The sequence below is a fragment of the Prionailurus viverrinus genome, chromosome C2 (assembly GCF_022837055.1).
Source record: "Prionailurus viverrinus isolate Anna chromosome C2, UM_Priviv_1.0, whole genome shotgun sequence".
In the NCBI taxonomy this organism is placed as follows: Eukaryota; Metazoa; Chordata; class Mammalia; order Carnivora; family Felidae; genus Prionailurus; species Prionailurus viverrinus.
Genome location: NC_062569.1, coordinates 151,534,249 through 151,551,243, shown reverse-complemented (window position 1 = coordinate 151,551,243; position 16,995 = coordinate 151,534,249). Strand labels below are relative to the sequence as shown.

General features: G+C 37.7%; 1 protein-coding gene and 1 non-coding gene across 9 annotated transcripts in view; both read right to left on the bottom strand.

Annotated features, from left to right (window-relative positions):
* TTC3 (tetratricopeptide repeat domain 3) overlaps positions 1-16,995 on the bottom strand; it is a 127,789-nt gene that overhangs the window by 63,420 nt on the left and 47,374 nt on the right. For all 8 annotated transcript variants that reach the window (XM_047876415.1, XM_047876410.1, XM_047876411.1 and 5 more), the window contains 6 exons: positions 15,391-15,451; positions 12,323-12,407; positions 7,402-7,536; positions 6,667-6,747; positions 4,147-4,259; positions 1-121 (listed from right to left, as the gene is read on the bottom strand). In XM_047876415.1, coding sequence (XP_047732371.1) covers positions 1-121; positions 4,147-4,259; positions 6,667-6,747; positions 7,402-7,536; positions 12,323-12,407; positions 15,391-15,451 — 596 coding nt within the window. The remainder of the gene's footprint in view (positions 122-4,146; positions 4,260-6,666; positions 6,748-7,401; positions 7,537-12,322; positions 12,408-15,390; positions 15,452-16,995) is intronic.
* LOC125175802 (U6 spliceosomal RNA) lies at positions 3,230-3,335 on the bottom strand. The gene has a single exon (XR_007155977.1). It is a non-coding gene; the product is annotated as a U6 spliceosomal RNA (small nuclear RNA).

Sequence of the window (16,995 nt, the reverse complement as noted above, 5' to 3'; positions counted from 1 at the left end):
CTTTATTTTCCCTGGTTGAGTCTCTTCAATAATCACATTACTTGTGGGCCAAGTTAACACTCCAGGAAGGCGACAAATCAAGGTTCTTGCTTTCTCAAAATGATTAAGAGCTTCTAGAAATCTAAAGTCAGAATTATGAAGAAAGAAGATATCAAAGCTGTGATAAGAATTTTCATTCCCCACATAAAAGTCACAGAGATTTCAAGTTTACTAAGAATACATCTGATAAATCACTGTAGAGAAATATTCAATACAACATATATTTTCTTTAAAAAACACAGGCATGTTGAATCACTATTATTGTACACCTGAAACTAATATAATACTATAGGTTAACTAACTGGAATTAAAATAAAAACTTTTTAAAAAAGCAGTACCATTGCTTACTATAAAAGTAATATAAATTAAAACACAAATCTGCCTGGACACTGTCTTTATTGTGGTAGGTGAACACTAGTCCTTTTAAAGTTGTAATTTATTATTTAAAGTTTCCAACAATTAGGAGTGCCTGGGTGGCTCAGTCGGTTAAGTGTCCAACTTCAGCTCAGGTCATGATCGCACGCTCTGTGCTGACAGCTCAGAGTCTGGAGCCTGCTTTGGATTCTGTGTCTCCCTCTCTCTCTCTCTCTCTCTCTCAAAAATGAATAAGCATTAAAAAAAATTTTTTTTTTGGGGCGCCTGGGTGGCGCAGTCAGTTAAGTGTCCGACTTCAGCCAGGTCACGATCTCGCGGTCCGTGAGTTCGAGCCCCGCGTCAGGCTCTGGGCTGATGGCTCAGAGCCTGGAGCCTGTTTCCGATGCTGTGTCTCCCTCTCTCTCTGCCCCTCCCCCATTCATGCTCTGTCTCTCTCTGTCCCAAAAACAAACAAACAACAAAAAAAATAAACGTTGAAAAAAAAAATTTTTTTAAGTTTCCAACAATTAAAACAGAAAACTGAACAATTTGGTTGTTCCATTTTTATTTGTTTTGTTTACTAATAAGTTAGATTCCTGTAGAGAAATGGCAACCCTTCATTTAAATTAATCAATCATAATTTTTTTTTAACTCTATTAGGACATCTACAGTAAAAATCACTCTTCTGAAAAAATTCTAAAGAGACTGTGTATGCTAGACATCTTCAACCATAAAGCAGTATTTTAAAAGAACAAATGTGTATGTAAACTTTTAACTATATGAAATGTTTTAGTTATGGTTTATGTTTTTAAAAAATGTCAAACGATTTCCATAGTCCATTCAGCAAAAGAATACTAAAATATTGGATTATAAAGTTAACCAAGTCTTTATAATTCTCTTGAGACTAGAGAAGAAAGTTTTCCTGCTTTCTCCAATCTTGAAATGATTGCCCAACTTAAGAACCTTTTTTTTTTTTTTTTGCCTATGGGGAAGAAAAATTCACCTGCAGAAAATTCACCATCCACCGTAAGACACTTCACAGAACTTTTACCAGAAACTGCATATCACAACAGCAAACAACCAGCATATTAGACATTGAACCCCACACCAGATTATTTTGAAATCAAAATGTAAATGCTTTTCAAAATGGCAAAGACTTTATCATTTATCATAATTCCCATGATATTACACATTACGATCTATTCCTAGATCTTGCGAATAACTGCATATGACCGCTGCATTAAAAAGGGTATATCCTGGGGCGCCTGGGTGGCTCAGTTGGTTGGGGGGCCGACTTCGGCTCAGGTCATGATCTTGCGGTCCGTGAGTTCGAGCCCCACATCGGGCTCTGTGCTGACCCGCTCAGAGCCTGGAGCCTGTTTTGGATTCTGTGTCTCCCTCTCTCTCTGACCCTCCCCCGTTCATGCTCTGTGTCTCTCTGTCTCAAAAATAAATAAACGTGGGGCGCCTGGGTGGCTCAGTCGGTTGAGCGGCCGACTTCGGCTCAGGTCATGATCTCGCGGTCCGTGGGTTTGAGCCCCGCGTCGGGCTCTGTGCTGACAGCTCAGAGCCTGGAGCCTGCTTCAGATTCTGTGTCTCCCTCTCTCTCTGACCCTCCCCCGTTCATGCTCTGTCTCTCTCTGTCTCAAAAATAAAATAAACGTTAAAAATAAATAAATAAATAAATAAATAAATAAATAAATAAACGTTAAAAATTTTTTTTTTTAAAAAGGGTACATCCTAGTTGGGCTCTGGGCTGATGGCTCAGAGCCTGGAGCCTGTTTCCGATTCTGTGTCTCCCTCTCTCTCTGCCCCTCGCCCGTTCATGCTCTGTCTCTCTCTGTCCCAAAAATAAATAAACGTTGAAAAAAAAATTTTTAAAAAGGGTACATCCTAAAGGCACGTGGGTGGCTCAGTTGGCTAAGTGTCTGACTCTTGATTTTGGCTTCAGGTCCTGATCTCACGGTTTGTGAGATCGAGACCCGTGTCAGGCTCTACACTGCCAGCACAAAGCCTGCTTGGGACTTCTCTCTCCCTCTCTCTGCCCCTTCCCTGCTCATGTTCTCACTCTCAAAAAAAAAAAAAAACAAAAACTAAATAAACAAACTTAAAAAATAAAAATAAAAAGGGTATATCCTAAACAATTTATGCTAAACTTTGAAATTAACTTCACTTGCTATTACTACACAGATGATTGCCAAACCCTCACTTCCCCTCCCTCTACCTGATTTTTATATAAATTGGCCTGGTCACAGGAACTTAACTTTGGGAAGTTAAAGAACTTTCTTTAATCTTTAAAAACATATAGGGGCGCCTGGGTGGCGCAGTCGGTTAAGCGTCCGACTTCAGCCAGGTCACGATCTCGCGGTCCGTGAGTTCGAGCCCCGCGTCGGGCTCTGGGCTGATGGCTCAGAGCCTGGAGCCTGTTTCCGATTCTGTGTCTCCCTCTCTCTCTGCCCCTCCCCCGTTCATGCTCTGTCTCTCTCTGTCCCAAAAATAAATAAACGTTGAAAAAAAAAAAATTAAAAAAAAAAATAAAAAAAAATAAAAACAACAACAACAAAAAAAAACAAAACATATAAAAGAAGTCCTAAGCACACTCCCAGAGTGGGCTTCCAAGAGTACCAAAGGCCTGATAAAACTTCCCCTAAAAAGACAGATTAAAATGTAAGAATAATTAAAAGCTATGAATGCTATTCAATTAGTCAACAATTATTTCTTCATAAAGTAATCTAACATACCTACGATTATACTGAGTGCAAGTGTAGAACAGGAAATTTTGGGTTTTCTTTTTGTTACTGTTATTTTACAGTTAATTATACTGCTTTATTGTGCCAAAAATATGGAACACTTCACAAATTTGTGTGCATCCTTGTGCAGGGGCCATGCTAATCTTCTCTGTATCATTCCAATTTTAGTCTATGTGCTGTGCAAGCAAGTACTGAACAGAGAGCTTTTTTTAAAGCCCAATGCATAATCCTATTCCCAAAGGGTCATATAGCAATTTGGGAAGATAAGAAACATTTGGAGAACAACTACATATTAAACTTTGAGTATGGATTCCAACTATAGGGACAGCTGGCTGGCTCAGTTGGTTGAGCGTCCAAAGACTCTTGGTTCCAGTTCAGGTCATGATCTCACAGTTTGTGGGTTCGAGTCCCCAGTCAGGCTCCGAACTGACAGCATAGAGCCTGCTTGGGATTCTCTCTCTCCCTCTCTCCCCCACTCGCACTCTGTCTCTCTCAAAATAAATAACTTAAAACAAAAAAATGATTCCAACTATAGAGTAAGTTCAGAGAACAAATTTTTATTTCTAACTCATGATGTCTTTGAACAGATGTATATCTCATATTAAAACCATATTTATACAGGCTTTTGGTGGAAACAGGTCTTTTGGTAACCAAAAAAAAATCACATAATCAGACTTATATAGCATTAACTTATATCAATTCAGTCACCATTTGTAAGTGACATATACTAACAGAAAAAAATATACAATCTTTTGTGTCACATTACCTTATTTCAAACGTTCTTGTAAGATTCAAAAAAAGGAAGCGTTAGGTGCTGAACTGACTGGTCATACTCAATTAATAATTAATATTGATACAGAAATGCTGCTCCTCCAAGCAAACATAATTATGATAGTATGCCACAGAGAAAATAACAATATAATTCCAGAAAAGGGACCACCACCACCTTAGACTTCAAATGAGTTATCCACCCTGAGCATAAAAAAGTACAATTCCTACTAACCTGTTCTTTTTCAAATATACTTTTCCAATTCCACAGTAGGCCAAGCAATCAAGTCCCTCATTGGGATAGTGTTCAATCATCCTCTTAAACTGGTTTTCAGCTTCAGATAATTCCTTCAGTAGCAATAAAAACAATGATCACTTAACACTACAAAAGAAAGGCTAGAACAGATTTTATCTGAAGGTTGATTCTTTTTGTGTAGTATTACAAACTGTATATCCAAAAATTTCTATGGCAAAATCACGCCTTCGGCATTTTATTTTCTTAGCAAACATACAAATTTTGATCATAGGATACTCAGAGACACAACGAAAGTGATCCAGCTTCAGAATGAAACATGGGTGTGGGACACATCAGACAACCAACCAAATGAGCATTTACTAACACACACACAGAGGGCCCAGTATGTGCTGGCTAAAACTAAAAGGTATGAGTTCATGGTATAAAGACTGACTGGATGCAAACACACCATGACCTATCTCCTAGTAAGTGCTGCTCCGCTGGCACTCCAATGATGTTACCACAATGTTTTGTGGCATAAGAAAGATAAATACTCAGTCTTAAAAACAGCAAAAGCTTTATAGAACTTAGAGTACATTCTTCTGAAAATTCCCAACAATGGAAAACTTCTACGCTTTGAATTTTGTTTTCGAAAAAATCCAAAAGACACTTAGCTCAAGGCAGTCCTGGTAACCCCATTGTGGGTGAAAAAGGAAATGTCACTACAAAATGGGAGTTCATTAAAGCTTTGAGGCCAGTTCCAAAGGAGGTATTCCAAAAATGTTTTAAGCAAGAGCTCTCCTGGAGTAAATACACTGCTTACTTCTGGGGCTACCCTGAGTGATGATATTCTTTTAAATGTCCAAGTTCTATTGTGTCTGGTTTGTTTTTTTCAATCAGTCTCATTAATTCAAAGTAAATCACAAATGTAGTGGACTATTTCTTCAATTTTGATAAAGCAAAACATGGTTAAGATATTATCACTCTGCCACGAATAGAAGAATTGAGATCATAAAGTCCTATCTCCAACAATCTATTAGAAAAGAGAATCAGACAGGCCCTAATAGAAGATACTCATCTGTCACATCAAGAACAAGGAAAGAAGGCAGGGTGCCTGGGTGTCCGACTCTTGATTTCAGCTCACGTCATGATCTGTCTGTGAGTTCGAGCTCCACGTCAGGCTCTGAGCTGACAGTGTAGAGCCTGCTTGAAAGTCTCTCTGCCCCTCCCCCACCCTCAATCAATCTCTCTCTCTCAAAAATAAACATGAAAAACAAAACAAAAATAATAAGGAAACAAGCATGTAACAAGGAAAATGAACCTCAGACGCTGGACCACTGTGAGAGTGGAACATAAAAGATGACTTGATCCTTATTAGGTAGCAGGCAGGGCTTCACTCAGCCAAGGAAGCTTGGAGCCCAAGTTGATAGAAAGGATATATTACACCTGAGGTAATTCTACAGCAATTTTGAAATTTTGGCTTTTATTGAAAACTAAAAACCATGGAAAGCAAAGTACAGTTGACTCTTGAAAAATGCAGGGGTCATAAGTGTCCCATGCAATTAAAAATCCAAGTGTAACTTTTGATTCCCCAAAAACCTAATTACTAAGTCTCTACTGTTGACTGGAAGCCTTGCCTATAACATAAACCACTGATCAACACGTATTTTGTATGTTATATGTATTATATACTGCATCCTTATAATAAAGTAAGCTACAGAAAAGAAAATCATAAGAGAAAATATATTCACAGTACTATACTATATTTTTCAAAAAAATCCACGTGTAAGTGGACCCATGCAGTTCAAAACCATGTTGTTCAAGAGTCAACTGTATAATGCTGCGTGCACTGCAGTTAAGGAACTTTGCAGGAGAGCACTAAAGGACCATGAGTAATGAAAACCATGTGTGCTCACACCTATACACTGATTCTATGTGCTTAAGGGAAGCCTGTGCTCCAGAAGATAATAAAATACCCAAATACTTAGTAGCCAGAACTAAGAGAACTTAACACAAAGTTGAACTCTCCTTTCTTAATCTCCCCAAGGCCATTCCTTCTTTCCATCACTAAATGCAACCATTATCTCAAACTTGATGTAGGGCTAGCCAGTGTTTTGTTTTTTTTTTACCTTTACAAAAGGCAGAAATAGTCATAAACAATATCTAGTATTGTTGCACAAGTTTTCCAAACTGTACATAAGTGGTTATCACAATGTTTGTCATGTTCTCTAACTTGTCTTTTTCACTCAACATGTTTCTTAAATCTGTAATGATACAGTAGGTTACTTTTTATACAAGTAAAAAGTAAATTTCTACTGGTCGTCTGGCATAGCTTTTTTCTAATGGGACCACAAACTGATTTTTCTTTAAAAAAAACCCAAAAACCACAAACAGGTATTTCAGAAAAAAAATATCAAGCAAGTACACAGAAAGAAATAAACCGAAGTGGCAAAACTATTTTTCACATATCTTCTAAAATGGCATATTTTAACTGCTTATCATCTCTGTTACAAATCTTACCTCCGGCTGTCCTATCCCAAGGAGAGAAATAGCAAGTCCGTAGACTACTAAGACATAGTTAATCATGGCCAGGTTCAATTGCTGTCAAGAAAAATGCTCCGGTTAAAAATTTGAACATAATTTTGCCTAATCTGCACAAACCTGGTAGCCACAATAGAAAAAAAATGTAATAAAATCTCACTAATTGCTATGATTGGGATAAGACCAAACAGAAATAGAAAATATATTTTGCAAAGATGTGCAGTTATACTGAAATCAAGTATTTAAAACACAGAACCATTATCTCAGAGTTCCTTGAAGGCATGGTTTGTGACAGATTAGAATAACTGAAGCCATACTGTTTTGCATATAAATGGGTACTAGTGACAGATTAAGACATTTTCTCTCTTATAATCTTGCATAAACTATTCACCTAGCTAATTCTTTCTGGATGAAAAGATGTGACTAACGTGAGTCCAAAACCTGGATTTAGTACTTTTGCAGGAGGAGAAGCCAAGCGTTCTAATGAGCACCAAGTAGAGAGCAAGGAAAGAGTCTAAACCCGGGTCGTATAATGTGTGCAACCATAATGGCTGAATCAGAGCATGACCGGCTTCTCACAACCTGGAGCAGATTCAGGCAATCTCAGGTGGGTCTAAGGTACAGTAATACAGTGACCTTAAAGCCTTCGTTCTCATCTACATTCACTTGAAATGCTCCTGCATTGATGAGCCAGTTATAAGACAGAAATTTTACCTTTATTTTTTGAGGATCTAGACCATTGAGCAACTCCGTGAAGGCCTGCGCAGCACTGCGACAGCGCTGCTCGAGCAAAGCCGTGTAACCATCCTGGATTAAGCTTCTCAGCATTTTCATTATATTAGCAAAATCCTGCAAAAGAAGAAATTCTACTTCAGAAATCCAGAGCTATATGTGTTCCGTCTGAAACTTAAGATGCCAAAGTTCATCATAGGGCATTTATATTTTACAACTGATCATAAACCCCCAAAGTTATGCTTTATGCATTATACTTTCTCTACATGGCACCTTTAAAGCAAAAACTTAAAGGTACTACTTCACCATCTTATTTTCAATACTCCTACTGCTGCTGACAGGAAAGGGTGGTTCATTTTACACTGTATGGTTCTAAGCCTTGCTCACTTCTCCAGACCAAACAGACAGCATTCAGAAGTTTTAACAGCACAAATGGAGAATACCAGCCACCAATTTAAGTAACTGTTTGGCTGGAACTAGAATTAGACAAATAAGAACAAGAAATCAATTTTCTGATCACTATCAGACTTTAACAACTGCCCTCATGCTCTAGAATTAAATCTTAATTCTTAGCAAGAAATGGCTATTTCAATCTTTGGCTCTGCTTCTGCCTAACATGTGCTTGAACAGAACACAATAAAATTATCAGGAGAGATTTGGTTAAATGCAAAGGGAAGAGCATAAGAATTAAAAAAAACAAAAGTACTATACATGTACCTTGAAATAAAGTGAGAAAAAATGGTACCTTTGGATATATATGTGAACATACATCATAGAAGCTGAATTCAAGTTTTAGTTACATGGCAATAGCTGTCACAAAAGTTCCATAAAAACTAGAGAGAGAAGACTACAAGGTTAAGCCTAGACTTCCTCACTCCTTGACATACATACACGTGCACACCACTGAGGAAAGCAGAAGATGCAAATATGTGTGCAATATTCCTCACTGTTCCTAACAGTAAAGATCCAAAAGGAGGCCCACTGCACAAAGCACAAAGGGAAGAGCAGTTTGGTCACAATTAACAAAAGCTGCCTACTGGCTTTCGTCCAAGGAGAACTTTCCCCCAGAATACACACAGAACAGAGAAGCTCTCACATAAACTTCGTATTTGTTACAGTATTTAATAAAAGCTCGAGGACAGCTACATTTATGTTGATATGAATTTTATTTTATTATTTTTTTAATGTTCACTTATTTTTGAGAGAGAGAGAGAGAAAGTACAAGAGGGGGAGGGGCAGAGAGAGAGGGAGACACAGAATCCGAAGCAGGCTCCAGGCTCTGAGCTGTCAGCACAGCTTGAACCCACGAATCACGAGATCATGACCTGAACCAAAGTCGGATGCTCAACCGACTGAGCCACCCAGGTGCCCCAAGGTACGAGTTTTAAAAGTTATAGACGATAATGTGCTATCCCCACAAATACTAGTTATTACCCCTGAATGTACTGATTCCATTTTAATCTCTTTCACATTCTAGAAAAGAGTCCCTTTTAACTCATGCTTCTGTTAAAAATTGTTTCTCTCAGTAAATACAATAAACGACCATGGAGTACTAAAAGCTCCATGAGAGCAGGCTGGGTTGCAATGCCATATACCCAATGTCTCTCGTTCTTCAGGACAGACAGGGAGGGGCCTAACCAAAAGTGTGTTGAATGAACAATGGAAGGCTCAAAAATAACTACCTTATTTATTTAAATCACCTTTGATCTTTCACAGGCTGTCTCTTCTATTTAAGTCTTTCATAGTTTCTAGAGTCAGTAAATCAACATAAAAAACCATAATTTTAACATCTCTGTCAGAAATTCTAATTTTTTAAAATGTTTTATTTACTTTTGAAAGAGAGAGAGAGACAGACAGATCATGAGTGTAGGAGGGACAGAGAGAAAAGGAGACACAGAATCCAAAGCAGGCTCCAGGCTGTGAGCTGTTAGCACAGCGCCCGACATGGGGCTCGAACTCATGGATGATGAGATCATGACTTGAGCCAAAAGCTGGACACCCAACTGACTGAGCCACCCAGGCGCCCCTAACTGCCAGAAATTCTAAAGATGCTTTTATGCAACTGGTTAGAAATGTTTTCATAAACTGCTTGAAACATGCTTCATTCCTTCAGTCTTTTGTAAGATACTTGTCATATATACCTAAAATAGTTAATTGAATTTTTAAATGACCCCCATATTGGGACAAGTATTATATGCCATGTTAATACACATTTTTAAGAGTGAAATTTAAATCCAATATTCTATTTTAGAAGAAATAAAACTATGTCTACATAAAGAACTGGATGACCAGAGCAGATGCACATGAATCACATTTACCCAAAAAAGATCATCTTTCATTTAGTACTACATAATCTATAAGTGTTCAGTGACTGGAATAGTCACTGGCCAAGGTTTCATGAATTCTGGATTGCATCAAGGTTTTTATCTCTTCTTGAATCAATTTTTGTAAGTTGGGATTTTTCTAGGAATTTATCCATTTCATCTATATACGCTTTCAAATTTCTTGGTATGATGTCATTTATAATAGTATTTTGATGTATTTGTAATAGTCAAGGATCTGTAGTAATGTATCCTTGTTCATTCTTGAAATTGTCTTATGATGTCTTCTTTTCTTCTTCCTCAATCAGTTTCAATACCAGTGTATAAATTTTATTTATACTGATAAAGAATCTATGGCTATCTCTGTGAATCCTTCCACTACATGTCTGTTTCCATTTCATCATTTTCTACTTCAGTCTTTATTATTTCCTTCCTTCTCCTTTCTTTGGGTTTATTTGCTGTCTTTCTTTTTTCCTAGCTCCTGGAATAACTGCTTCATTAATTTAAAAGTTTTTGTTCTTTTCATACATACGTTGAGCTTGATAAATTTCCTTCAAAGTTATCTTTTAGCTATACTCCTTGCATTTTTTTAGAAGACTTTTTCTCTTAGTTTTCGGTTTACAACAAAACTGAGGAGGTACAGAAATTTCCATTATACCCCTTGCCTCCTCAAATGTACACCCCACTATCACTCATCAGAATGGTGTATTTTACATATCTATTTTTTTATTGAAGTATAATAAGCATATGTTATACTAAATTCAGGGATACAACACAGTGATTCCACAATGCTTAACATTATGCAGTGCTCACCACAATAAGTGTAGTTACCATCTGTCACAATCCAGTTATTACGATATTATTGATTATATTCTCTACGCTATACTTTTCATCACATGGTTATTTATTTCATAACTGGGAGTTTGAACTTCTTAATCCCCTTCACATAGTTTACCCATCCTCCCACCCTCTCCCCTCTGGCAACCACCAGTTTCTTCTCCGGATTTATGGGACTGTTTCTGTTTTTGTATGTTGTGTGTGTGTTTGTTCACTTGTTTTTTTTTTAGATTCCACACAGAAGTGAAATCACACGGTATTTAACTTTCTCTTTTTCACTTAATGAAATCTGGTCTAGGTCCATCCATGTTTTAAGAATGGCAAGATTTTATGCTTTTTTTAAGAATACTCCACTGTATGTATACCACATCTTCTTTAACTCAGAATAGTATATTTTCACCAAACATGAACTACACTCACACATCTTAATCATCCAAAGTCTATAGTTTACCACAGGATACACTCCTCGTGTTGTACATTCTATGGGTTTGGACAAATGTATAAGGACATAGAACTATCATTATGATATCACACAGAAAATTCTCACTGCCCTAAAAATCCTCTGTGCTCTGCCTATTCATTTTTCCCCCTTAATGTTTATTTTTTTATTATTTTTTAAATTTCTTAAAAGTGTTTATTTTTGAGAGAGAGAGACAGAGTGCGAGTGGGGGAAGGGCAGAGAGACAGAGAGGGAAACACAGAATCTGGAACAGTCTCCAGGCTCCAAGCTGTCAGCACAGAGCTCAATGCAGGGCTTGAACTCATGTACTGTGAGATCATGACCTGAGCCAAAATCGGACACTTAACCGAATGAGCCACCCAGGGGCCCCATCTTAACGTATATTTTAAAATTACTAAATACCATAGAAAGAATTTTATACATAAAGTTATCTGATTATGGTTAAATCATTCAATGAATAAAAAGTTCGCTCTTTGACAGCTTTCAGGTAGGCATAATAAAACTGCAAGCACTTAAACCTTTCAAAATAATTTAAATCTTAAAATATTATCTTAAAAGTTAAAACTTTGGAAAGCAAAGAATCCCAAATCTTTAAATCTTTGGGAACCAAACAATTTTTCAGTGTCAACCATCAGTTGACAATTTCTGGTTAAAGTAATTATCAAGTTTGGGTGCCTGAGTGGCTCAGTCAGTTAAGTATCGGACTCTTGATTTTGGCTCAGGTCACAGTCTCATAGCTCATGAGGTCGAACCATGTCGGACTCTGTGGTGACAGCGCGGTGCCTGCTTGATTCTGTCCCTCCCTCTTGCTGTCTCTCCCAAAATAAATAAACATTAAAAAAATCTGCTTTAGCAAGTTAATATCTAAATTAGTGATAGTTTTGTTTCTTAGCAGTCATATAGAAAATTATATGTCCTGGGGCGCCTGGGTAGCGCAGTCGGTTAAGCGTCCGACTTCAGCCAGGTCACGATCTCGCGGTCCGTGAGTTCGAGCCCCGCGTCGGGCTCTGTGCTGACGGCTCAGAGCCTGGAGCCTGTTTCTGATTCTGTGTCTCCCTCTCTCTCTGCCCCTCCCCCGTTCATGCTCTGTCTCTCTCTGTCCCAAAAATAAATAAACGTTGAAAAAAAAAAAGTTAAAAAAAAAAAAAAGAAAAGAAAATTATATGTCCGTAACTTAAATTATAAAAAATAAATCTTAGAGATGTACGTTAGACTTAATTTATACGAAAAATATTTTGTTCAAAGACTTTGCTTTTTTAAATTAGAAATAAGCCTTTTCCTTTACCTGGTGTGCAGCTCTGGAAGATTTAGAAAACTGTTTTTCCAAGATGTTTTTCAAATCTACTGGTAAACTCCCCTGTGAAGTAGAACTAAAAGAGAAAAGTGTTTTGAGTTATTTTAAAATAAAACACTCCTGCTTATAGAAAGAAAAGAGTATTTACTAAAAGTCATTTTTTAAAAACTGAAGTAAAAGTGATATACAATGTTATATTAGTTTCAGGCATACAACATGGTGATTTAACAATTCTATACATTACACAATGCTCACCACGGTAAGTGTGCTTACCACTTGTCACCATACAACATGATTACAGCATTATTGATGATATTCCCTATCCTATCCTTCTCATCTCCATGTGAAGGTCATTTCAAACACTGAATAAATGGAAAGTCACAGATTCCTACATAGAAATGTTATTACCAAGAGTGCAATTCTCCCCAAATTAATCTCTAAGTACAATGACATCTTAATAAAATCCCTATAAAACTGGAGGTGGAGGGGGACCAGAAGAATTGATTATAAAGATGACACGGAAGAACTTAAAAAAAAAAAGAAATTGGGGAGATTTATGATCATCAAAAGTTATTACAAATCTACAGTCATCAAATAACAACATAGCTTGAAACAAGAAATGTGCCCATTAAACATTGCAAAGATGCTTCATCTCATAGGAAAATCTAATAATATGACAACTGTTTCAGAAAATCTGATTTCAAATGCTGCTGAGGGTAAAGAAGATTCAGGTACTCTGGGTAGTGTTTTCTGACACTAAATAGTTGTCATTTTTCCCTACCAATTCTCCAACACGGAGTGTTCAGTAATTCAATTCCATTTTGACACAAACTCTGGAGTTAACACAGGCCCCACAGGTCAAAGGCTCAGTCCCACAAAACTGATCCCACTTCAGACACGATGCCCTTCCCCATACTGTCAGCCACAAGGAGGCGCTCAGGCTACCCTCTACTGCCTGGCAGATTACAAACTCAAGAGGTTTCTGTGACCCTCCCTCAGGTTCAACAATTCCCTGGAATGACTCACAGAACTCAGAAAAGTGCTTTACTTATCATTACTAGCTTATCACAAAGGCTGTTAACTCACAATGGCCAACGGAAGAGATGCACAGGAAGGTACGCCACCCCATGCCACCTTCTCAGCATCTCCATGTATTCAGCAACCCAGAAGAAGCTCCCTGAGCTCCAGTGGTTTTAAAGGCTTCTATTAAGGTTATTATTACATAAGTATGAATGATTATATTACTAGTCATTGGTGACTGAACTCAATTTCCCGCTCTCATCCCCTTCTTGGAGATCAGGGGGTAGAGCAGAGAGTTCCAACCCTCCAATCACATTCTTGCTCTTTCTGGTGACCAACCCCAATCCTGCAGGTAGGGGCCCAGCCTTAAGTCATCTCAGTTTAAACTCAGGTAAGGTAGAGAGGAGCCCGTTAGGACTAACGAAAGATACTCTTTTCACTCCAAAAGTTCCAAGGATCCTAGGTGCTCTAAACCAAGAACGGAGGACAAAGGCTACATATATATACACATATACATATATACATACACACACACACACACACACACACACACACACACACACGCTCCCACAGCTCAGTAGGAATGCTGAACGGTACTCATTTTCTAGGACAATTTGGCAGTATCTATCTAAGTTAAAATTATACATTCCCTATGACGGAGAAATTCCACTCTAGAAATTTCTTCTTCAAATAGACATCTATACTGTGAAATATCCTGCAGCCATAAAAATGAAGGATGTAGATCTCCATGATCTGATGTGTGAAGGTATGCAAGATATTTGAAAGAGATAAAAAAGCAAGATATAGGCCAGAATGGTCTTAACAACAATGAAAATGATGGTAATAACAATATTGATAGTTAAGGTAAACTGAGCATTTACCATGTTCCAGGGCTCTAAATGTTTCATGTGGCTATCCTACTTAATCATTAGATAACCCCATGAAATGGACATAATCAAATAAGAAACTTCAATTTGAAAACAAAAACTATAAAAAAAACATTTTATCTTTAGCAGAACAGTTTAAATTATAACCATGCATTCAAAGAATGTCCCTGTATGTTTTTGGTTTCTTTTGAGGGTTGGGGAAGGGGGGAGGGGAGGACTCAGGATTTTCTTACAGAATAAGAGAATAACATAGTATCTATGCCCTTGTTTTAAATTAAATTTTGTAGCAGCATTAAAAAATGATCACCTTTTTTTTAATGGGACTTTACTAATTTCTCTATTAGCTCAACAGAGATTGAGCCAATAGAAAAGATTCTCTTGCTTTGATATTCAAATCCTTCTTGAAACATCTGTCAAGGAATCAGCCTTAAATGAAGAGAAAGCCAACAGCTGGTGTACCTTTGGCAGAAATGCTTTTGCAGGGTCTCCAGCATCACTTTCACTGACTTCATGAACTTCTGTATCCATTGCAAGATTTACAAGTTCACTCACTCTGCAATGAATCTGTATCTTTGCAGGCAATGGTGGGTTAATTGTAAAGATAGGTGGCAAGAGTTCCTATTGTTAATTCGGGGAAGGGGATGTTTGGTAGAACTCACTTTATATGTAGTCACTTTATCAGTGAACACTTTCTTCTAATGACAGCTGCTCAAAAGGGCCCCTGAATATACACACACCCATGCCTGTGTATGCAGAGTAAGCTTCCAGGTGGCCAAGAACTTGTTAACAATGAGTACCTAAAGGAAGCCACGAAAGAAGCAATTGTGGGAAAGGTGAAATAAGGTGAGCAGGGAGAAGAGGTAATTTTCACTTCATACTTCTTTTTTCTTCTCATGAGCATGTATTTTGAGATTTCTAAGAATTAACACTGCTGTATCTCATATTATATGCCTTTCAGAGATTACTAACATTTAGGACTAATAATATTTTAGCCAAATATGACACTCTCCTAAAGACATGCCTTTGATATTTGAAAGGCATTTTAGTACTCATCATAGCTACTACTTGAAAGAGACATGCCCCCCTCCCCTTTTTCTTTTTTCTTAAGAGGAGGATATTTAAGGGGGAAAAAAACCTAGATAAACAACATACCTGAACTTCTCCAATTCATTGTTTCGAGATTTTTGTTTTCCTTTATATTTTGGAGGCTGACCTGTGAATACAAAGTATTTGTTCCCGAAATCTGTACACAACAATCAACAAGCCTGAAAGCAAATCAACTAAAACTATGTACATTGGAATAAGAAAGCAAAGCAAGCAATGTTTTATGTGAGTGAAACTACAAACAGGTAAAGAAACAGCTATGATGTTTGTCTGTATATGCTATAAAATTATTGTGAACATAAATTACAATGATATTATTTAGGCCTACAGTAGATACAGAGAGATAAAGGCCACAGTTCCTCTTCTCAGGTAGTTTACAATCAGATGGGAAGAAAAGACAGTCACCAGGATTGCACGACAATCACTTTTAGAAAAGAAGATATGGCATGTTGCTATTGACATACTAATTCCATGTTAGCTGGTCTTATAACTCATAGAAGTGGAAATCACTTCAGGTTGAGTGTCTGGGAAAAGTGTTAGTGGGAATGCAGCATTCATATTTAGCTTTAAGAAGCAAGCAGAATTTGGATAGGATGGGCCAAACTCAAGAATGACATTCACTTTAAGAGACACTAAGTAAACCTGTGTGATCTGGGGAGTTGGATAAGAAGAGAAGGTTGGAAAGGGGCTGCGAAGGCTGGCTGGAGTGAGCGATCACAGGTTCTTGGCTTCCGATACTCGAGCTGTGTGAGTCCAGACTTTGACCCACAGGCTGGAGAGTAGGAACCACTATGTACTTCGGAGCAGGGAGGCAAATGCACAAAGTTGTGTGGAAGAGAGCACGGCAATACAGACAGGGTGTATGTGATGGGAGCTTTGGGGAGAGACAGCAGAGGCAAGTCAGAACCTATGAATTAAGGAAGGGATGAGAGCCGAAGTGGTTTGAGTGGCCTCAGAAAACAAAAGAGGCTTCCAGAAAGGCAGAAGAGTTCTAGTTTGATTCCTGCTGTCCAACTTAGGGCAAATCTATGTAGGCTTAACTAGGACCTCAATTTCTTTGACTGAATACAGATGCTGAAGGTGGTATTTAAATTATTTACTTAAAAATGTGCTGAAAATAACAGCCTAAGAAACATCAATAAATTAAAAGGTGTTTTCCAAAAGAAAAGTTTTGTCCTCAAAGATTTTTCATGCACTATTAGAGTCACATCAGGTAAGACAATCACCTGAGTCGCCCTCTTTATCATCCTCCAATGAGCTAACCAAATGGGAATGGCTAGTGGTAAATAGCTGGGTATATGGCACCAGAGTCTAAGAAAAGACAGAACTGCAGGGAAAAAAGACAGAAATGGCTGCCAGAAGCAGAAAACAAATGAACCAACAAACAAGAAAAAGGAAAACAGGGCAGCAGGATCACAACTACGTCACTAATCTCACCACAATAATCCTGGAAGGAGCACATGAAAGTCTGAGACAAAATCTGTATCTAACAAGCAACCTTGTGCCATCAAGAATATCAGTATTTTCCTAAGCTCTGTTTTAAAAGGCAGGGAAGCATATGATCTACTCTACAATAATTTTCAACAAAATCTGGTTATATAAAGGGAGACTGAGAAATAAGTGAAGCATCAACGTTTGCTTCTCTGGACCCAT